Here is a 21,489-nt window from a genome sequence, read left to right as displayed (position 1 = left end):
CCAAAACTATTGTTGTGCTGCATGCCGCACAGCAGCAGTCACTATTCCCTTCTCAGGTCCTGGGTTTATACAATGACAAAACAAAAGAGCTCAGGAAGGTTTCCCTTGAGGACAGTGCTCATTTTATTGGTGTTGGTTTGGGTGAATGTCTCCTTCACCTCCTGCACAGTGAGCAGCAGCACTCCAAGATCCCTGACGGTGCAGTGACTCCTTCCAAACCAGAAAGCATCTCCTTGTGTCTTTTTCATCCTCACTATGAGGTTGAGGAGACCTCCTCCCTGCAGCCCTCAGCATAGACACAACCAAGAAAGTGCCAACAAAACCCCATCAGTCCCAGTGCTGCCCTCAAAGCAGCTGTCCCCACCTTGCACTGTCACTGTGCTCCCTGCTCAGAGCCAAAGCTAAGCCCAGTGTGATGCTCCTGCAGTGAAGTTACACAGTCAGAGGCATTGCAAAGCGCACAGTCAGCTGATATCCCCACTGATACCCCTACTGCAGCCAGTCCCAGAACAGCTTGATGTCTTTTCTGGCTGCCAGCTTTTTGTGGTCACGTCTGCAGACTGCTCCCCCGCGCAGGGAAGGATGGGGACAAATGGCTCCTTGCTGTTCCTGAGTTTGTTTTAAAGCATCAGTTTGAGGCTGATCCTTCCTCAGCAGTATTTATATTTCCTTGTGCCAATGCATGGTCAGTCCCAACACAGTCATACGGAGATCTCTCCCATTATCCAGCTCCAGCCAGTCTTGTGCAGCGTCTGACACTGGTGCTTGTTTAAAAGATTAAGGCCAGGGCTTGCAACTAAAACACAGTAAAAGATGTTTAATTCTTCTAAAAATCAGCCTTCCACACCAGGTCCAGACTCCAGCTTTGGCTTGGAGCAAGTTTATCTCTGCCAAACCCAGCACCAGATGGAGAGAGCATCTTCATAACTTAAGGTACAGACATTGGCATCCTTTATTTAGGCACAAAGTGAGAGCCCAAGGCTTCAGCTGGCGGGCTGAGGAACCAGTGCTCCTCCTGCTGGCTCAGGACGGGTTCTCACTGTCCAATGTCGACAGGAGATGGGCGACCTGAGCCTTCTGTGCGCGGGTGATGTGCTGAGCCATCTGGATGATGCAGTCCATGGCCACCTCGGGGTTGGCTTGGACCAGGCTGCAAGGCAGACAGAAGAGCGTGGCTGCCTGGGAGGCCACCACCCGCTGTCCCCAGCACAGGGGATGGCAGTGCCCTCACACACAGCTCCTGCAGCCACTCACCTCCGGATGTGCTTGAGCACGTAGTCCCGTTTCAGGTACTTGATGTTCTCCCGGATGGCTGACTTGCTGCCGTCATCCTCCTGCATGTGTTTCTCCAGCCACTCCACCACCACCTGGTTGTTGTCCCAGAGGTACCCCTGGGGAGAGCAGCACCATGAACCGGGGGGTCCCATTACTCACATGCTCTGATCCTCCCCCTTCTGCTACATCCTTGGGCTTTTCCTCCCACGGCACAGTGGATAATGACATTGTCCTCCTCATCCTGCACATATAACACAGCAACGTTGCTCCCAACCCATGTAGCAGCCATAGAGAGAGGGCTTAGTTTGAAAATCGGAACCCATGAAAACTTCACAGACTATTGAAAATGCAAAAGACTTAGGTAAAACCAAGGCCCCACATACTTTCTCAGCTCCTTCTGTCTCCATAAACCAGCGCCGCAGCATGGACTGGATGTGGATGTGGCTCAGCTTGCTGTTGGCTTTCAGGATCTCCAACTTCACCACCTCTTCCAGCAGCAGCCGTCGCAGCCGCCAGTAGAGGAATGAGCGGGCATTCTTCCACTCCAGGATGTCCTGCAGAAACAGGCAGAGCCCACGTTAAGTCTTTGCAGAGGAAGAGGAGATGTGTAAGAGGGGGTACTCTCCCTTTCATGCTGCTGCTGCAAAACCCCTGCAGCAAGCCTCTTCCCCAGCCTCCATGCTCACTGTGATGACGCCTTTCTCCTGCATGCGGCCAGGGGTGTCGTGCAGGTCAGCAAAGTGCATGGCCACCTGGTAATACATGGGCAGCAGGAGCTCCTCCCGGGCCTTGAGCTGCTTCTCCAGCTCCTTGCGCTGCCCCTCAGACAGTTCAGGTGTCCCTGCAGGACATTACCAGCTGTTGTTTCCCAGCAAGGGCTCTGCTTGGTGCTCCCATCCTAGCCATCGCAAGGCCCACACGCTGAAGATCCTTTCCCCTTACCCAGCTGCTCCACAAGCTTGGCATAAACTTTATCGATCCTTCTCATGGTCTTCACCAAATCTTTCTTCCTGAACTTGATCTCCACTGTTCCTCCAGGCTCCAAAATGCCACCCCTGGGAAGAAAACTTGGTGAAGTAAGGACCAATCTGCAGGGGAAAATAAATCCTGGGAAAAGAGGTCATTGCTGATAGGAAAGCATTTCAATTCAGGCAACTTTATCCCCTAAGAATTTGGGAAAGGAAACCCAACAGGGTTTTGTTTCCAGATTGGGACTCTTGGCTGTTCTCCCTTCCAGCATTCCCCGATGCATGTTAACTTGCACTGGAGAAAACCAGAGGCTGACCTGCTCTCCTTGTCTGCGTAGAGCTCCACATACAGGGGGTTGATGGTGGGGTCCATGACCACCCAGGAGCCACCCCGCAGCTCGGCGTGCGGTGGGATGTACACGAGGACAGGCTGCTTAAAATCCCGCAGGCTATCGACGATGAAGGCACCAAACTTCAGCATTTGGTCATACATGTCTGGGAGGCAAAGGGACTCAGTAGCCAGACACCCCGAGTGCTGCAGGAGGGCTGGTGGCAAAGGACAGCAACCTGGGCACCCTGGATACCTTTCATGCCACTGGAAAAGCCCCTCCAGTTGGCAAAGATCATCAATGGGAGGTGCTCACGGTTGAAGTCCCGAATGGCCTGCGCTGTTTTGAAAGCAGAATCTGGAAACCAGACCTGTCCTGCCTGCTGGACTATCTGGAAAAGACAGTGAGCAGCTGTGCTGAGTCTGGGGTCAGCGCCTCCAGGCACAGCAGTCAGCGGCACACAGTGCACAAGAGCTGGAAGGAGACAAAATGAGAACACCCTGATCTTACTGCCTTCGAGGAGAGTCAAGACATGCCAAAAGACTGTGCTGAGCTTTATCCCCACTTGTTCCCCCAGCCTCAGTGCTGGATGCTCTTCCTCTGCCTCATGACAGCACTGAGATCTCACCTTTGCCTCCGAGTCAGGGTTGGCAGGGTCTGCAGGTATTGTCACCTCCACAGTGCGTGTCTCGACAGCAATGACGCCCACAGGGAGACCTCCCAGCCTGCAGCAAGGCAGGGCAGCCTCAGTAGCAGCCAATTCCCCTCCACGCCACACCCCAGAGATGTCAACCCCACTGTCACCATCCCAAAAGCGGTGCCATTGGCAAAGATGACTTGCACTTGTCTGTGCTCGCAGCATCCATGCATCAGGGGTTGGGAAGCATCCCCTGCTCACAGCTGTACCTCGCTCTGCCAACCACAACCGTCTGAGCCCACGGCTTCATGATCTCCAGGAAGCTTCCCTGGTCAAAGAAACCACTCTGCCACGTCCCCTTGAGAGCTGCAGAGAGACAGAGGGAAGAGGAATGGCACAACCATGTGCACTTAAGGGCTCCTTATGCATCAGTGTGCAGCAAAAAGCACATTCTGCACAAGGATGGAAGCATTTGCAGCCACAGGTTGCATTTGGGCACACTGCTGCAGGGGCTTTGGGCTGCTCTCACTCACTTGGATGGGGTCTCCCTGCCAGCATCCACCTGGGGTCATAAGGGACTTTGGAAGGGACAAAATCGATTTCTCTTTCGATGGGGTCACTTATGGCAATGACAGGCACTGGGCTCCGATTATCCTGTAAGGGGAAGCCCCAGAGGGCAGCTCACCAGCCAGGTACCCCATAACACCCCACACCACCGTCCTGCAGCACCCTCCTACCTTGGGCATGTAGGAGAGCCACTGCAGGATGGTGTAGACTCCTTCAAAGTCATCTGGGACAGTGATGTGGGAAATACCATTGTTGTGCATGACCTGCACACCTCCCAGCTGGTTATTGGATGTGTAAACTTCACGCCCCAACACCTAGGCAGAGAAACATAGATAAGTCTCTGCTAGTACAGGAACTGCCTCTCCAGATCATTTTTTATCCGCCTCTGTCTGGGTGCATTCCCTGTGTTTTGAGGCTGAATTTCCATCTCTGCCTCCCAGGCTGATGTTAAACTCTATTTTAGACACCTGAAGGTTTCACATCAGCTCAAGGCCACAGAACTGTGCCCAGAGATGGGTCCTGCTTCTGGCATCACAGCTGAACTGTCCCTGCAACCCAGCTCTGGCCCCTAAAGCAACACCAAACACCTGCAGGGTAGCATTTCCTTAACAAACACATCTCATGAGGACCCATGGGGGTGTTCCATCTCTTCCCACAGGATAGGGAAAGAGTAAAGAGACAGCACTGGGTGAGGATATGGGCCGCAGCACGGTACCTTATTGAGAGCTGTGACCCCAGTCAGGATGATGTGGGAGTTCTCCACCTGGATGACACGCTGGCCCAGCCTCACTAGGTATGCACCGATCCCAATGGCACGACAAGTCACCTGGGCACACATACAAGGACATACAGGGTTACTGGGATTGTGGGCTGCAGCAGTGATCCTCTCCAGCTCTATTGGGAAAGGGCACAGGTTGTACCATGCTGATGGTCACTATTTCATCATAAGCACGACTGGACTCTCCAGCAATGGTGCCAGCAGCTCGCAGGTTTTCCACTCCAAAACCATTATCCTTCCCAATGATGTCCAAAAGGACGTACCTGCAGGAAGGCAGTGCTGCAGTGGTGTGGGTAGGACAGGGCAAAACTCACTTCCGTGGTGGGGCCAGCAGGACAGCAAGCCAGGATGTGGGGAGACACAGGGCAGGGCTCACCTGGACTCACCCCCTTCCTCCACATGCTCACAGTGCACAGAGTTCATGGCACTGATTCTCGTGTAGTCCTGGGGAGTCAGGTACAGGTACTTGAACCCCTGAAAATATGGAGGAGAATGAGCTGCACACTCACATGGGATATAGCCAGCTCTCCAAACCCAACCTCACAGCAGGGTCAGGAGCAGGGCTGGACGGAGCAACCATGCCTACATATGCACTTTTATCTCCTCCCCAACACGGAAAGTGGAGGAAACCATCCCCGTGGCACTGGGGATTTCATTCCCTAGCGCTGATCCCACAAGATTCATCTCCCCTTTTTAGCTCCAGTTCTTCCCCCGTTGAGTTCTCTGTTGCTTTCTCTGATAACCAAAGGAAAGGTGCCCACACACCTTGTAGGGGTCCTCAGGGTCCACCCAGGCCACCTGGAACATGTGCTTTATCTCGTCAGCAAAGCCAATACGCGCACCGCTGTTGGCAGCAATGTAGACACGAGGGATGCCTTCAGCCCGTGCCAGCTCCGAGGCTCTCAGGAACACCATGTCCTCCTCCGGCCCAAAGGAGCCAATCATGTGTGTGATGTCATTGCAGATGAGCACGATGTCCCGACCCTTTGGGTACTCAGGGGTCTTCAGCTTCATTTTGAATGCAACCATCCCCACCTACCCCAAAACGGTACAACGTCACAAGGCTGGCACCTCCCAGAGCTGGAGATTGCAACTGACAGACAAAGCTGTTTGAGGAGTATCCCTTGGGCTCGAAACAAAGCTTGGATCAGGGAAGCCACCAGCAGATTCTACCTGTGGCTGTACAGCTTCCCTGCACCCTGCTCCCAAACCCTTCCCCGCTACCTCATTCCCTCCAGGGAGCCTGTTCATCTGCACCAGCTGTCCCTGCGAGTCCAGCACCAGCTCTGTGTATGTCAGGACATCTTTGGGGTGCAGATCTGAGGACCCCCACAGCTTGAAGAGAGCCTGCAGAGACATGGGACAGGCTGAAAGAACAGGGCACAAAGCCTGCTGCTGAAACTTGATGTGAGCAGAACTTGGTGTCTGAACTCTGCACAGAGCTTTATAGTTCACATCCTTTATGAGTACAGCTATAACAATTTGCAAGAGCTAGGAAGCAGTTTTGAAATGCTTTGTATAATCGAAAACGCAGGCAGTTTGGACGCTTTTTCTCCTTTGCCAGCTCAAAAGGGAAAAGAGGAATAGAAGTGGAAATTCAGTAATTTGGAGCCTCATTCAGCTCAGCCAAACACACCTGCCTGATCATCTCCGGGAAGTCATACACATAGGTGGTGCCCAAGGACTGTGCCTGGAAGCGCTTGGCCTGGAGCAGGTCCTTGGTGACATAGGGGGTATTGATGAGCATGCCATGCTGTGCCCCTTGCTTGTCCCCATAGGACTGGAACATGATCTGCAGAAGAGGGCAGAGTGTTGGCTGCCTCCCGGCGGACATGGGAGCAGCTCAGAGAGGTCGTGGAGGAGCTCCCACTTTCTGCAGTACTCACATTGCCAGTGCTGGGGTCCCTCACTTCCTTATAGAGGCTGATGTCCAGGTAGTAGCCAGACTCGTTGGTCAGGGAGAGGCGGATGGGGATGGCCGTGGCGGTGGGTGTCAGGCGGATGTTGATCTTCACCTCTGCCTGCAGGACCCGAAGCTTCCAGAGGCGGCTGCCATAGCGCATCACCATGGCCCGTACCGACTCCTCGATCTGGGTGTGGGACAGCACAGGGGTTGCTCTCCAGCCCCGGGAACACCGTGCATGTGATACCAAGATTGAAGCAGCCTATTGGATCTCCACCAAATAGCCACGTCAGGTTTGCTTCGGGGGATCCCCTTCCCTCTCCTCCTCTCTCCTAACCAGGGATCAGTGCTGCCATTCAGCCTCTCCACTGGGAAGAGGGAAAGCCACTCCTCTACAGCCTCCTTGGCAGACACTGTCATCACTTTCCTGCCATGTGCTGCCCGAGGGCAGAGCCCACCACTCACCCTTGTGTCCTCCAGCAAACTGGTGCTTACAAAGACCAAGCAGTGACTCAAGGCTTGTTGCTAAGTGTGAAAGCTCAGCATCTCCTCAGCAAAAAGCCCAGAGTGAACAAACTCACAAACATGGAATTAAACTACAGGAGCTTCAGGGACTGCCAAATCAATCCCCTGTCCAAGACTGAGTGTACACTAGACAGGACCAGGTCCAATAGTCAGCATGGAGGGTGGCGCAGGGGATGAGGCAGCCTCCATCCCACCACTCTGATACACAGCGAAGCAGGATACCCAGAAATGTACCTTGGAAGGGTCCATGACAACAGTGGGGACAAAGTTGAGAAAGATGTGGTTGCAGTCGGTGCGAACGCTGGTGTTGTTGAAGGCCACCTCCAGCTCATCCATCGCCTCTAGGAGCAAGCGCTCACCCTCGTTCTGCAGGTACTCAAAGGAGGCCTCCTGCAGTGCACGAAGAGGTTACAAGATCTCCTCGAGGACTGGAAGGCAGCAGTGAAGGGCGGCCTCGCAGCTCCCGGCCTTGCCTTGGTGATGAGGTCTGAGTGCCGCACAATGGCACGGATGAAGAAGCGATAGTCGGTGGCCTCGGCGCCCGCCTGCACTTTGGCTGCCCCCAGGTAGAGGTGCATCTTGTGGTTGGCACAGGGGATGGCTGTCAGGTCGAAGTTGCGCATGCGGCTCAGCTCCAGCTGGAAGGCCAGCGCCGGCTCCAGGTGCCGGTAGATGCGGTCCTCTGCAAACTGGTGCAGTGTGGGGTGAGAGAGCCGTACAAACAGACCTCGCTCCATCCCGGCTGGGGGACAGCTTTACCTCATCCCTGGCTCTGAATGTGAAAAACTTTGGGAATTCTCTCTAGGGAAAAAAAGGGGAAAGACAAAATGATGTGAATAAAGCTGGAATGCAGAGGCTTTTTCTGTATTGTAGTGGATTCACTTGATATAAAAAGCAGTCCTCCACCCGCAGTGGGGGAAAGTGCTAAAAAGTAATTGATGCCCTTAAGGGCAATTAAGAGGTATGGAGGGACCACACAGAAACCACACTGGAGACGTTAGCAGCATGAAGGATAACACCAGAGATAAATCAGTCATTGAATGCTCTGTTCATTAATTCCCATCTCTCCCTCCCAGTGCAAGGAACATCCATCTCACTGCTTTGAGTACAGAGTATTTCTAGACATCACTATAGGCTTTAGGGAGACAGAGGCCCCGTCCCTGGAAGCATCCAAGGCCAGGGGACGGGGCTCTGAGCACTGATGAAGCTTTGGGTGTCCCTGTGCACTGCAGGCAGTGGGACGAGATGGTCTTCAAGAATCCCTTCTGACTCAAACCATTTTATGATTCTGTGAGAAGCATAATGTACCTAAAGCCACCCTGTCAGCATTCAGTCTGCACTGACCTGCTGGGCAATGAGAAACGTGATTCTTCGGAGACCACAGTCAACAAGGATGTTTTTCTGCACAGAAGCAGATGAGAAGGTCAGAGTATGGCCAGCCCAAGGGGGAGGCAGGGAATGTGCCATGAGACGCACCTTGGACTGGGCAAAAGCTCTGAAGATAGGCACCAGCTTCTCATCCTCGGCATGGTCCGCCCGGCGGAGCGCAATGTTGAGGATATGGATTGGTTCCTCATGGATGTTCTGGCAATGAGAGCCTGGCTCAGCCCTTTTGCCCCAGCACAGCCGTGCTGCCACCGTCCCGAGTGGGAGAGCAGCACTATTGTGCCCACCTTGGCATCCTCCTCCCCATAGATGGTGGCTCGTGCCTCACTGAAGAGGGAACTCTCCAAAGGTGGGTCAGCAAAGCAAGAGATCACTTCATCAAAGTTCCTGCCCAAACAGTGGGGTGAGAAACCAGCGCTTCGTCCCACAGCCCATGGGGACAGCACCACAGCCAGGAGTTTCCCTGCATTCCCACCTTGTGAAGTCCTCAAATTTGTTGAAGGCCACCATGGCTCCCATCCGTTGGCTCAGGGGGGAAAAGCCACTGTCCATGAAGAGCTCGGTGCTGTGCCGAGCCAGGTCGGGGTTGGAGATGCTGATGGGGACAGACATCCTGCGTGGGGCAGAGAGGTGGCTGTCAACCACCATAGATCCTGTGTGAGACCACAACCCAGAGAGGGCTCATCCAGCACCTCCCTCCCAGGGTTCTCAGACATTGCAGAAGCAAATCCAGAAGCTTTACAGAAAAGATCTCAGAGGGGGAGTGGGCAGAAGGGTGAAGGTGCCGTACCTATTTGGGTGAGAGAAGGGCAGCATGAACTGGAACTCTACCAGGCAGGTGCCATCTGAGAGCTGCCTGTGCTGCAGGCTGTTCAGCTCATAGGCAATGTACCCACGTCGCACATACACCTGGGAAGGAGGTGATGGGGTATAGATGTGGGTACCACTGAATCTGCACACATCTGCACCCCTGGGAGCTTGCTGCCCTGTATGCTCCCAGCCCTCACCTCCAGCGCTGCCATGCGCACAACCTGGTTGTCATGGTAGAAGAAGAAAGGAAGCACGTCAAAGATGGTGGTTTCTGAGAGGATCAGTTTCTAGGAGGAGAAAGCAATGTTTAGGGCAAAGATGGAACAGAACCTCTCCTTACTCAACTACAGGGAAGGAGGAGGCACATCCCAGAGCGATCCATCAATAAGGGCTGCACAGGAATCAACACCTATGTGCTGGGATGCCCAGCCCACCGTAGGGATACCGCCAGACCCAGGCAGGGACCCACACATCAGCAGTGTAAGAAGAAGGAAACGGGAACCAGCAGCAATGGGGCACATCCCCCCTTTGCTTTGGGCAGGGGCTGACACTACAGCAAGGCTTTAATACATTTTTTTGGCTATTTTCAATCTTAACCCACTTGCAGACCTAACCTCAAAGCTAACCAAAAGCAAAATTCTCACTGTGAGGAAAAGTGAGGTTCCCAACCTTCAGGTTTTCAGGGCAGAACTCATGTCCATACATGTCGATAGCGGAGAGGAATATGGACTCCACCTGGTTGTGCCGCAGCTCATAGGAGGGCAGGTGAGAGGCAATGAGAACCTGCAAGAAGAAAGGTGACCAGGAGCACTGGGATGGGGTTAGGAGATGGGACAGGGGTAAGAGAGCACGGTGCTTGCTGACCTGCCGGGCTCTCAGTGCCACTTTAGAGTGTTCTGTCTTACTGAGCTGTGTCAGCTCGTTCAGGATGGCTGCCAGCTCATCTGTCAGCGTGGGTTCCCGGCCACACAGCTGGTCCTGCAATGCATCACCTCAAGGTTTGACTCAGCTCCTTACTGCGGGTGGGATTGCTCCATGTAAACAGCAGAGGTGAGATCCCATGTGGGGAACAAGGATGAAACCCAGCAAAATTCTACTTCTTGAACCCAGTGCAGCAAAGCAATACTAAGCAAGGGACAAGATGATCCCTTACCAAGCAACTGCATGGCCAAAAAGGAATGGATGCTTGAATGCAACCCCTCAAATCTGGGTTTACACTGAGTAGAGAAATACCAGTTTATTAAGCTTCTGCCTGCTTCTGAGGGAAAAGCATGGGGCTGTGATGGTTTCAGGCAGCTGAGCACTGTGGCAGCCACGTCCCATTCACAGTGATGAGGCTTATGGGCTTTTCCCTGCACTCACAATTAACATGGTCACCAGCAGGTTCTTCTTTGCCACCTGGGCATGGGAGAAGATGCTCTCCAGCACGGGGGTCATGTCGGGTTTGTACTGCTCCCGCAGGCTGATGACACACTTGTCGTAGTGAGCTATGGGGCAGAGCATCGTGAGCCTTGCAGCTCCCCTAGGAGCCCCACAACCCCTCCCCAGGGTCTCAAGCCCTCACCTTGCTGGAACTGTGTCTCCACTTGCAGGTAGCGTCTCAGCAGGTCCAGCACCACCGCCTTCATGTAGCCACGGATGCCACTACGGTACCTGGGCAGCAAAGAGCTCGGCATGCTGCAGAGGGGTAGCGATGGGCTGGGGGCAAGGAGGGCACGAGGCTCACCTCTGCACCAGCTGCACCACACTCTGCGTGTTCATGAAGAAGACCTCCCGCTCAGCCTTCCTCTGCAGCGTGGCTGCGTGAGTATCCAGCACACTGGCGATCTGAAAAGAGAGGGCACAGGGTCTTAGCACCGCTCAGGGACAGTGCTGCAGTGCACAGCGGCTTTCAAGTTTGTTTTTTTTTTTCCACTTTCCCCTAGGCAAAAAATGCAATATGACCCATCATTTCTTGATATCATCTCCCAGCAGGACAAACGCAGGCGGAAGCTCCTGGCTAGCTCTAGCTAGAGGGGAGGCAAAGGCAAGCTGCTCACCTGCTGGCTGGGGAAGCGGCAGAGTACAGAGGTGATGTTGCTGGCATACTGAGCCATCACTTTGCGGATCGCCTTCTCCACCGAGAGAGGGATTCTTCCTGAAATGCTCGTCATGATTTCCTGCAGCTCCAGGAGAGGCAAGGAGGGGTCCCGCAGAGTCTTCATCAGCTGTGCCACCCATTCCTTCACCTGCAAGGAGCAGAAGTGGTGAAGCCCAGCAGCCCCAGTGCTGTATATCTTGCAGGGCACGTGGGTTGCCAGGAGGTGAGGGTGCTCCTTGCCCTGGGCACCCACCTTGGTGCTGAAGTAGGGCTCGGGCAGGCAGTACCCATTCATGACATTGGTGAGGTTGTCAAGCACATTGCGCAGAACCTGGTGCTGTTTTTCACCAGTAATAGGGAGGGTCTGTTGTGCTGGGAGCCCCCCCATGAATGGCTGTGCCTAGAGAGAGCAAACAGGTTATTTGTACTAGATTGTCCCCAACATTGTGTGGGGCACCCCCAAAAGGTGCAGCTGCCCCAACAGAAAGCCGCATCATCCCTCCAGCATCTACTTGTTTGGCACCTAATGGCCAGCTTCATGTTTCTGCCGGTATCTCATCACAAGAAGGATGCAGAAAAACTGTAAGTGTGAATTTATGGAAGCATGCACAGGATGCTTATGTAGTGCCACACTGGGGAGCAGCCACCTGAGCTCCTGCACAGCCACCTGGGGATGCAGCATGGGCATGCAGTGCTGTTCCAAGACAACAGCACATCCCCACCTGTGCCCCAAAGAGTGGCTGCTCAGCTCCATGCCTCAACCACCACCCTCTGCTATCCTTCAGACTCACAGACTTCACTTTGGTGGGATCATCCAGCTGGAGCTGTGCAATGACGCAGCCTGCCTCCAGCAGCGCACCCGGCCGCTTGACATAGTGCACCCTGCCTGCCTCCTCCACCGTCAGCGTCATGATGATCTTCATCACCTGCACCAGGATGGGCAAAGCTGTCACCCACTGCTGCTTTGATCTTGAGCCACGTGGCAGAGCTGCAGGAAAGCACTCACCTCAATCTCTGCAAAAACGCTCCCCTCGGCAACGTGGCCGCCATCATCCACTGTGTACTGCAGCAGCTTTCCTGCAGATGGGGAGCGCAGCACTGTTGGGTCCTTCTCCTTTTCAAAGTCACACGTTTTGTTGCCAATCGTGATCCGGTACCTTCAGGAGAGGGGAATGTCTCACCACGGCCCCGAGGCTGCTGGGACCTGGGGCCCAGCGAGGAGGTACCTGTCGATCTCCTCCTTCATGTAGGTGGTGTAGCTGTTGCCATCGTAGGAGAGCAGCAGCCCGCCGTCGGTCAGCCGGTGCACATCTATCTCGATGTGAGTGTGGTTCATGATGATGACATACGTTGTCAAGGACTGCCGGGCAACCTGAGGGCAGCAGGCAGAGACACCATTTTTTAGGATGTTTTTCCATGAAGTTAACTTACTGAGGGTTGGAACTATGCAATCTTTAAGGTCCCTTGCAAGCCAAGGAAATAAGGATCTCCTTATAGAATGGTAAATGTTGGAGAAGACCTCTAAGATCACCAAGTCCAATTCCAGTCCATCACCACCATGCCCACTGACCACGTCCCTCAGTGCCACATCCACCCTTTTCTTCATCATATTATCATGCTTCTTGATCATGTTAAGATCAGGGCAATAGGATGTATGCAAACACCTGCCTTTTTAAAACAAGGCTATCAACCTCATTTCCTATGCTGCATATTTTTAAACAACAACCTTGTATTCACTGTGTATTTATACTCCTTCCATCAGCAGAACACATGTCCCTACACTGGGGAGAAGCCAGTGGTGCCAGCCAGCACTGCTGGGAGGAGTACAGCACGGTCCCTACCTGGAGAACATATTTCATGCCCTCGTAGATGAGCTCCACGTCGATAATGTTCAGCAAGGAGGCTGCAGGCAGCACCTGGCCCCTGAAACACATCAGATATGAGGTCAGGCACCACCAGGGTTTCATTTCTCGCCTGTGCAAAGCGGCAGGCAGCCAAGTGGGCCATGTGTCAGCAGTGCTGCTGGTGTCAGATTGCATGGGGAAGGTGACCAGAGGGGACAGGCATCTGTTTGTACACAGCCCACGTGTGCACCTCTTACAGAGCAGGGCAGAGACTGGCAAAACACACTCAGATAAAGGCCTGGGGGAGAGCCCCAGGCGTCCTTGTCGAGGAATAACCTTGATGTTCAAGTGCAAACCAGGAGCAAGCTGCATTCAGCTGAGCTGCTTTCCCTGAAATGCTACTTTCACAACTACATGAAACACTGCACTTCTCTACAGATAAAGCAACGTGGAGAAGGCATAGCCCTGAAGGCTCATCAAGTCCTGAGGCACTGCTGCACTGAGACATCACCTCCAAAATTTGCAAAGCAAAAGAGGGAAAGAGGATGGCCAAGGTAGAGCAGAACACAGATCACCGTACTTGCAGGAGCTACACCAGCTTCCAGTAGCAGAACATGCTCTCCCCGTGTCCCCTGTGCCCACAGCCATCAGGTCCCACCACCCAACACAGGCAGCTCCCACCCTGCACCTCTCCAGCGAGTGTAGGAAGTCAGTCATGCACGTCCTGAAGGCAGCATCTGCGACGTTCAGAGCACCACAGACAACACCCAGCATCGTGTCCGGCTTCTCTGCCTGGGGGGGTGACAATAAAGGGCTTGGTATCTTCCCACAGAAGGTGATCAGATGTGTTAGGGGCCAATCTCCCCCACCTGCACTTTCTCAGCGATCAGATGGTCCAGCCAGCCGGTGTCGATCTCATTGCTCTGGAAGCTCTCCGTCTCCAAAAGTTTTATCAGATATTCCACTGTGGTGCGGAAATCCCCACGGATGGAAAGTTCTTTCAGGGCCACCACCATATTCCTTTCAGGGAGATAAAACTTCCATTAATGACCAAGCAAGGCACTGCTGCACCCTTCCCCTGCTTTCAGAGTTGTCCCCAAACACTTCAGACACCAGAAGCTGCCCCTGGTTTCCACCTTCCACAAAGAGCAAGCCATACTGACTGTTTGAGTGTCTCCATGGCCCATCAGCATATCAAAGGGCTGCTAAGCAGCAGCCAAAAGCTGCAGGATGAAGACACAGAGATGAGACTATGAATACCTCACCCCGAATGCTACAGCATCCAGATAAAACATCCCTGCAGGGAAGGAAAGGGACAACACCGTGCACTTAAATACCCAAGACAATTCCATTTCACGTTGCTTAATTACTGCTCAACAGCAAGAACTGCCCGTCTTTAAGGCACCATAACATCATTGCTGTTTGAAAACCTTGGCTTTCATCAGACAGCCTCCGCAACACCAATAAGCCGATCAGTACAGCAGCACTATCACCTGAGAGAAGAGCCAGCTTTTCTGGCTTATGCACCTACTAGGAGCCTTTCCCTTTCCAGCCCCAGCTGCCACACTCACGAGATGGCCTCCTCTCTGTTCTCTCCCCACGAGAAGCAGTGCCCAAACTGGGAATCAGCAAATTCGTGCAGTCCCCCAGCAGCTGCCACGCTGAAATACCCCCAGACATTCTTGCTGCTGCGGAAATTCAGTTCCTGTACCGTCCCTGAGCTGGGCTTGAAACCCTAAACAAAGAGCAGAAGGCACTGAGAAAGAAGTCTCAGACCCCATGCATGTATAAATAAGAGGAAGGAGGGACCCCCCCTGTGTTTTATGAAGGTTTCACTGGCCCCATGGGCTGAGTTCCCCTCAGAGCTGTCCCACTGGGGAGGACAGCAGGTCCCCCTGTCCCCACAGCTCACCTCCTCAGGATTCTCACTGGTGATGCGTGCGGCAATGACGTGGCCCCTGGGCACCGGGGGGTTGGCAGGGTTGTTGAAGCAGATGGGAGTATCGCCCCATGGGCTCTCCCCATACAGCACTCGGATGTCTTTTATCCTGTGCAAGGGGATGCCCATTGCAATCTGCACAAAGAACAAGGAAGAGAACTTGAGCCGTTAGTGCAAGGCTTTAGCATCACACATACAGCTTTTGGGAGCTAGAGGAAGAGCAGCTAAGCTGCAAAGGCAGAGAGCCAGAGGCAAAGGGGAGACACTGCATTGCTTCTGCCTGCAGCCTCCCTGCTGCATTAGGTACCTGGAGCTGGGCAGCAGGGAGGTTCACATCTGCGATCATCTCTGTGCAAGGGTGCTCGACCTGCAGGCGTGGGTTCAGCTCAAGGAAGTGGAAGCTCCCATCTTCACTGTAGAGATACTCGACAGTGCCTGTGCTCACATAGCCCACCATCTGTGCCAGGCGGACGGCGCACTGCAGGACCATGAAACCACAGCACTGAGAAACAACCGCTGCAGAGCCAGGGCTGTGCCAGACAACGGGGCAGTAACGTCCTTGCATGGAGCAAGGACACAAAGAGGACCAATGGCTGTCTTTGGGAAGGATAGGGAAGAAGAATGCTGCCTCAACGTGCTCACAAGTCCAAGCTTGCTCATATCATGGAGTCCCTCCCTTCCTTAGGGGTCACAGGTGCCTCAAACCACAATAAATTCAGCAAGGATCATTTTCTCATTAAATTCCACGCCACCTGAAGACCAGGGTCACCCACCTTCTCCATCACCTCAATGACAGCAGGAGCTGCAATGGTGACGGGTGCCTCCTCGATGATCTTCTGGTGCCGGCGCTGGATGGAGCAGTCACGGCCAAAGAGGGAGATGGCATTGCCATACTCATCAGCCAGCACCTGCACCTCCAGGTGCCGCGCGTGCTGGGCCAGCTTCATCAGGAAAATGGGGGACCCAGGTGCCTCTGCCTGCACCTGTGGAGGGGAGAGGGTCACACTTTAGCACTGTGCTCTGAAATTTACCCCAATTCCCACAGAAAGCCCAGCAGGGAAGCACAGGATGCATGGGTGGGTGCAAAACCCTAGTGTGTCCCAGCCTGCCTGAGGGGATGGGATTGGGCTCCATGCTCTGGGCACCTCTCACCTGTCGGAAGCAGGTCCCAAACTCCTCTGCTGCCTCCACTTTCCGGATGCCTTTGCCCCCACCTCCTTCTGCTGCCTTGATCATCAGTGGGTATCCGATCCTCTTGGCCACCTGAGGGGGACAAGGAATGGTGTGGCCATAGTGCTCTGGAGCCCACCTGGATCACTCAGAGCTGCACCAGCACAGAGGAACAAACTGCTACCAAAACACCCTTGTATCACTGTTGTATGGGCTGGGAGCCCGAAAGGGCTGGAGCTTGCAGGCTCCAAAGAGAAATAACGGCATGCAAGAGATAACTGGCTGCTCATGCACTCAGCTTTACCTCCAGGCCTTCTTCCACATCCTTCACGCAGCCCTGTCCGTACGTCTCGAGGGGAATGCTGATCATCTGCTGATTCTTCTGGTCCTCCTCAGACCACTGGGCCACCAGACCTGCAGGCATACTTGGGGCTGTGGTCACCACAGAGGCAGTAGGGCCACCGTGGGGACAGCATGCTGGGGACCCCATGGTGGTGTATATCACTTCCCCCGTGTCTGTGCACCCCTGTCCAAACCAACAGCTGCTCAGCTGTCATGGGATCCCCAGTATCTGCAGCCCACTTGGGCTAGGGGCCCCAGGTCAGTGTTTTCTTTGGGAAAGGGGAGGCAAAGAGGGAGAAATCACAACAGAGAGGGTGTATGGAGTTGCAGTGAAGGTCTTACCACTCCCACTCCATGGCAGCGTTGGTATCTGGACTGTCTGAGCCACGATGGTAGAGGCAACTTTATCCCCCAGGGCCCACATGGCATCGCTGGGGGGACCTTTGGACAGGGAAGGAAGGGATGAGCAGGGCCAGCCTGGAAGCTGGCTCAGCTCTGTTGCCCAGAGGCTATCAGTGCAGCAGGAAGCTGCTCCCCAATGAGGTGGCACCATCAGGCAGATGGATGGCCCCTCTGGCAAGACAGGGATGCAGGGAATGCCTCCATAAACACACTGCCCACTGTGGAATGGAGCACAAGGGGCAGACTGGGATGTCCCTGAGCTGGGCAACACAAACTATCTGCTTCTATCCAATGTTCCTCCTGAACTGCACCAGCATGGTGAAGAAAAAAAAAAAAAGACAACAACAGAAAACAGTAGAACCCTTGGGATAGCTCCAGGAAAAGGGCCTGGGGACTGCCACACTGCAGGACACATGAAATGGGTAGATGCACACATGGAACTGGTGTCACTAGGGATCAAGAATACACACATCCACTATCCCAGAGTCCACATCTCCCTACAAACAAGGCAAAAGCAGCAAGACCTTACCTAGGAAAGCTATCCCATTTTTCTGCAGCAGCTCTGGCAGCTTGGGGTTTTCCGAGGCATGTCCCCAGCCAGCCCATACCGCCTGGCACAAGAGAAGGAGCAGCACGAGCAGTTATCTCCTGACCCAGCATCCTCCCTTAGGCCTTGGCATCATGCCTGGTTCCTCTGTGCTGGGGGAGTATCGCTCCATCTTGGAGCACCCCTTATGCCATCCCTGCTTCCCAACAGTTAATTATAGTCTGTGAAAACCCCGCTGGCGCAGGAGGGAGGCATTGAGGCACCAGCATGATTCTGAATCACACTGACAAAAGCACAGCAAAGCTTTGTGCTTTTCCCTCTTTTCTGGACCAGACTGGTCAAGGGAAACATCCCTGCCAATTTCTACACCATTTTCTTCAGCTTTGCTCTCCTCATAGAACTGGTCATCCCTTAAGTCATAAGGGTAAGCCCAGCAAAGAGATGAGAGACCAATTCTAAGCTGTTACCTGGACTGGGATCCGTTTGGAAATGTCCACAATCAGCTCCACGTTGGCATAGTTGTTGTTGTTGGCCCCTCCAGGGACAGGCACGTAGTGATCTGCCATTCTGATGTACTCTGAAAGACAGCACACAGCAGTGGGGGTCTCCTTCCACATCTGGGGAGCGGGAAATCATTTATTCCTGGATCTGGTCGCATGGAAGAGGAGCCCACACTGGGCTGATCAGTCCTGGGATCTGTTTTAAGGAATTACCTGCGTTAGCCTTGAGATCTTCAGGGGTGACCATGACCACAAACCGAATGGCACGCTCATTTCGGAACATCTCGTAGGCCCAGCGGCGGATGGAGCGCATGCATTTGACAGCAGCGATGCCATTGTTGGCAATCAGGACCTGCGGGGCCAGGGGCATCGCTAGAGCAAGTGTAGGAACACAGGAGCTGAACACCAAGGAACGGCAATGCAGGGCTTCCAAGGGAGGGTGAAACCGAGGGGATGGCAGCTCCAGATAGAGGCAGCCCAAGGATGCGCCCTAAAAAGCAACCAGGCAAGGCAAAAGCAGGCAGACACCTTCTCAATGACGCGGGTCCCCCCGAAGCGGGCGATGAACTCAGCAGGTGAGGCCACAGTGAAGTCCCTCTGCAGGTCCATCTTGCGGTGCTCGCGGCTGCGCTTCGCCAGGTGCAGCCCAGACATGCTAGGCCTGCAGGGGATGAAACAATCGGGGAAGCAATTTGGGATGAAAACAGCATTTTGTGATTTAAACCCCAGATCCCTGGGAAAAACACAGGGGATCCCTGAGGATGTAAAGCAGCAATTTGGATCTTTTGTTATTATTTCATGGCTGGGCTACAAATAAGCAAAGGCAAAAAAACAACCTGCCCCTCCTCTCCCCCATGACCTATTTTTGCACTACCAACACATGGCATGCTTATTTCAAGGGGAAATACGCTGACAGCCCCCTGGGAGCTCAAGAAATACTCCATTCTCTCCATCAATTTAGTATATTTTATGAGCAGCCACAATTTTAAACAGTTTACCAGCATTGTCCCAAGCCCCACTGCAAAGCCAATGCACCCAAACCATCCTGCAAACTGCACCAACCAACTCTGCCCTGCAGCTTGGGCACCAACAGAAGAGCTCTTCCTGTGTTCTGGTGCAGATGGAAACCAGAGGTGCCTGACATCTCCCAAACACCCAGCTCAACAAGAAGATACCATTTGGCTGTGCTGGGTGATGGAGCTGTCAGTTTTCATCATCCTGCAAAGGTCTTTTATTTTTAACAGCAGTGAGAGCAGAGCAGGCAGGAGGAGCTGTGCAGCAGGGCTTTGTTTCCAGTTATTTATAATTGTCATTAGCTGTGTTTGCATGGGAAGCTGCTGAGTGCTGCCAGCAGGCAGCACCTCCTGTACCCTTACACGAATGGCACAGAGCATTGCTGCTGCAGGCTTACGTCACCCTGTAGACTCTAACTCAAACATGCAGAGGCTTAGGAAGTCAAGAGGTGTTTTGCAAAACTCAGCATTGACAATATAGGAGAAAGCTCTCATTTCTACATCTTTTGGCCAAGGGAAAAAAAAAAAAAAAGGTTAGAGTTTGTAGCTCAGCAAGCACAGATGCAAGTCAGTGAGCTGCCCCAGGGCAGTGCTCACTATGGTACTACTCACAGAGCAAAACTCACTGCTTTTCATTGACTTACACACCAAAAAACCACCAAAGAACTGCTTCTACAAAGGGGAAAAATGTAAAGTGCTCGCTGCAGCTGGGCTAGTCCTGGAGGAACTTGGCCTTGAGGGTGCAGAGCAACACTTGCTCGTGCAAAAGCAAGAGTATGTGTGAGTGCAATGTAGTTGCACACGTAAGTGCATGGATAAGTGCATGTATAGGCACAAAAAAAACTCAGATAAACTTGCAGATTCCCATCCCACAAAACGTATCCAGTGATGCTCCTGCACAGAACAGTCACTTGGAGGGATGGAGACCACGTGGCAGCACCTGCTGCTGCCTGTCCTGTAGGCTCAGCACTGTGACCACCACCAATCTCACCTCCTTAGGCAGAGAAACCCCCACATGCTGATGCCCCCCCAACAGCATTGCATTTTACCTTATGCCAACAGTGGGTTCCTGTGGAGCAGCAGTGGCGGGGGGCTCAGCACCCGTCCCCCCTGCACTGGCCAGGCTGCTGCGGCGGCTGCCCACCCTGAAAGCTGCAGCTACCACCTCGTCATCAGAGGAGTTGTCCTCAAAGGAGCCCAGCACAAACTTGGCCAGGGTGGGCCTGCGGAGCGCAGTGGGGTTGTACACCACAATCTGCTCCTGCTCCCCCATGGCAGGCTGCAATGGGGGGCTGGGGACCGGGGGGTTTAGGGAGGCCGCCAGCTCTGGGGGGGGAGGCGGGGCTGGGCTCTGCTCAGCGATCTCATCTTCATTCCTGGCGTTCAAGGTGGACATCTTGGTCAAGACGAGCAGTGCAAAGATCATCAGGAGCACGGACGCCAGCAACATTCACCACCCTGGGGAAAAAATGGGGCTGCTCCATGAGTTTTGCTGCGCCACAGGCTAAGCTCAACCCTCAGGGGCTCCTTTAGGCCCAGCTCTGGGCTCCAACACCCCACCAGCCCCCAGCAGCCAGGAAACCTTTGTTTCCCCCAGTGCTCCCTACAGCACCCAGCCCACCTTGTCCCCCAACATTCCCACCCCCCAGCCCACCATGCCCTCCAGCATTCCCAGCCCACTCTCCTCCACTTTCGCCCCTGTCGCCCCCCCCCCAGTGCTCCCCAAAGCACCCAACCCACCCTCCCGTTCTGTCTGTTAACACCTCAAGCAGTTTTTACCTCCCTGATAGAAAAGCACCTCATGGCTAAAATGGGTACCCGGCCATGAGGAAGGGGGTGGGGGAGGAGGGGGCAACAGCCATCAGGGCCAGCAGCCCCACAGTGCCCTGAGGTGGAAGGGCTGTTAAACGGAACATTTGGTTCTGCCAGCAGTTAACGAGGGGGGGGGAGGGGGGAAACTGTCACCCTATCTTCCTCTGCAGGTAATTATTGAGATTGACCCAATGCAAATCTCAGCACCTCCAAGGTGAATGCCAATGCTAGGTTAGTTAAAGGAGGGCTGCAGGGCTTCTCACACCCCCCCGTGCCACCACAGCAACCCACCTCCCCCTTTTCAACCTCAGCACGCCCCCACTCAGGGATCCAATGCCACCACCACCATCTCACTCACCATCATCTCCAAGCCCGCTGGCGTCCCAAGATGAGCTCAAAGCCAACCCAAAGGACCACAGCTCTGTGCTGGACCCCCAACTTTGTCCCCAAGTTGGGACGGTGACCCCCGCAGGGCCCGCAGGCTGGGGGCAGCTCCTGACCACCGCAGGTTTACGTTTCAGGCCCGCAGCCTGCGCTCCGATCTCCCTCTGCTCGCACGTGACGTTCACGTCAAGCATAAATATTTCCCCGTTAGCACGGCTGGAAAACTTCTGCTGGAAGGAGAGGGCGGAAAGCAGAGACGGGGACATGCGATCCTTGTG

General features: G+C 54.0%; 1 protein-coding gene across 3 annotated transcripts; it reads right to left on the bottom strand.

The window, feature by feature from the left end:
* Nucleotides 1–95: 95 nt before the first annotated feature.
* ACACB (acetyl-CoA carboxylase beta) lies at nucleotides 96–21,451 on the bottom strand. Of its 3 annotated transcripts, none has more exons than XM_010720215.3 (53): nucleotides 21,186–21,451; nucleotides 20,065–20,473; nucleotides 18,531–18,663; nucleotides 18,216–18,354; nucleotides 17,970–18,079; nucleotides 17,485–17,566; nucleotides 16,896–16,994; nucleotides 16,516–16,625; nucleotides 16,194–16,304; nucleotides 15,815–16,024; nucleotides 15,349–15,519; nucleotides 15,015–15,176; nucleotides 14,674–14,837; nucleotides 13,972–14,122; nucleotides 13,791–13,894; nucleotides 13,100–13,181; nucleotides 12,485–12,630; nucleotides 12,265–12,415; nucleotides 12,050–12,184; nucleotides 11,512–11,658; nucleotides 11,218–11,406; nucleotides 10,905–11,005; nucleotides 10,743–10,831; nucleotides 10,541–10,665; nucleotides 10,043–10,156; nucleotides 9,848–9,961; nucleotides 9,376–9,465; nucleotides 9,159–9,277; nucleotides 8,844–9,002; nucleotides 8,656–8,755; nucleotides 8,459–8,566; nucleotides 8,327–8,383; nucleotides 7,742–7,783; nucleotides 7,456–7,671; nucleotides 7,217–7,372; nucleotides 6,441–6,644; nucleotides 6,191–6,346; nucleotides 5,779–5,901; nucleotides 5,320–5,589; nucleotides 4,931–5,028; nucleotides 4,697–4,817; nucleotides 4,492–4,602; nucleotides 3,947–4,090; nucleotides 3,743–3,863; nucleotides 3,479–3,575; nucleotides 3,201–3,297; nucleotides 2,828–2,963; nucleotides 2,561–2,738; nucleotides 2,218–2,330; nucleotides 1,962–2,116; nucleotides 1,659–1,829; nucleotides 1,255–1,391; nucleotides 96–1,150 (listed from the first exon to the last, which is right to left on the bottom strand). In XM_010720215.3, exons 2-53 carry the CDS (start codon nucleotides 20,463–20,465, stop codon nucleotides 1,024–1,026), a joined length of 7,146 nt encoding a protein of 2,381 aa, XP_010718517.1. In that variant the 5' UTR covers nucleotides 20,466–20,473; nucleotides 21,186–21,451; the 3' UTR covers nucleotides 96–1,023. The 3 variants fall into 3 exon arrangements, with proteins under 3 accessions (XP_010718517.1, XP_010718518.1, XP_019476605.1); XM_010720216.3 differs by having other exon boundaries at nucleotides 8,844–8,981; XM_019621060.2 differs by lacking the exon at nucleotides 21,186–21,451 and adding an exon at nucleotides 20,795–20,925.
* Nucleotides 21,452–21,489: the final 38 nt, after the last annotated feature.

This window comes from Meleagris gallopavo, chromosome 17 (assembly GCF_000146605.3).
Source record: "Meleagris gallopavo isolate NT-WF06-2002-E0010 breed Aviagen turkey brand Nicholas breeding stock chromosome 17, Turkey_5.1, whole genome shotgun sequence".
NCBI classification, from domain to species: domain Eukaryota; kingdom Metazoa; phylum Chordata; class Aves; order Galliformes; family Phasianidae; genus Meleagris; species Meleagris gallopavo.
The sequence above is the reverse complement of the archived record's forward strand: the minus strand, read 5'-3'. Positions and strand labels throughout refer to the sequence as shown.

Coding starts and splice junctions, on each gene's coding strand:
- ACACB (XM_010720215.3), bottom strand. CDS start 20,465: ATGTTGCTGGCGTCCGTGCTCCTGATGATCTTTGCACTGCTCGTCTTG. Junction 16,626..16,895: donor GCTGCCATGGAGTGGGAGTG/GTAAGACCTTCA, acceptor GTATGCCTGCAG/GTCTGGTGGCCCAGTGGTCT. Junction 8,384..8,458: donor GAGCTTTTGCCCAGTCCAAG/GTGCGTCTCATG, acceptor GCTTCTGTGCAG/AAAAACATCCTTGTTGACTG.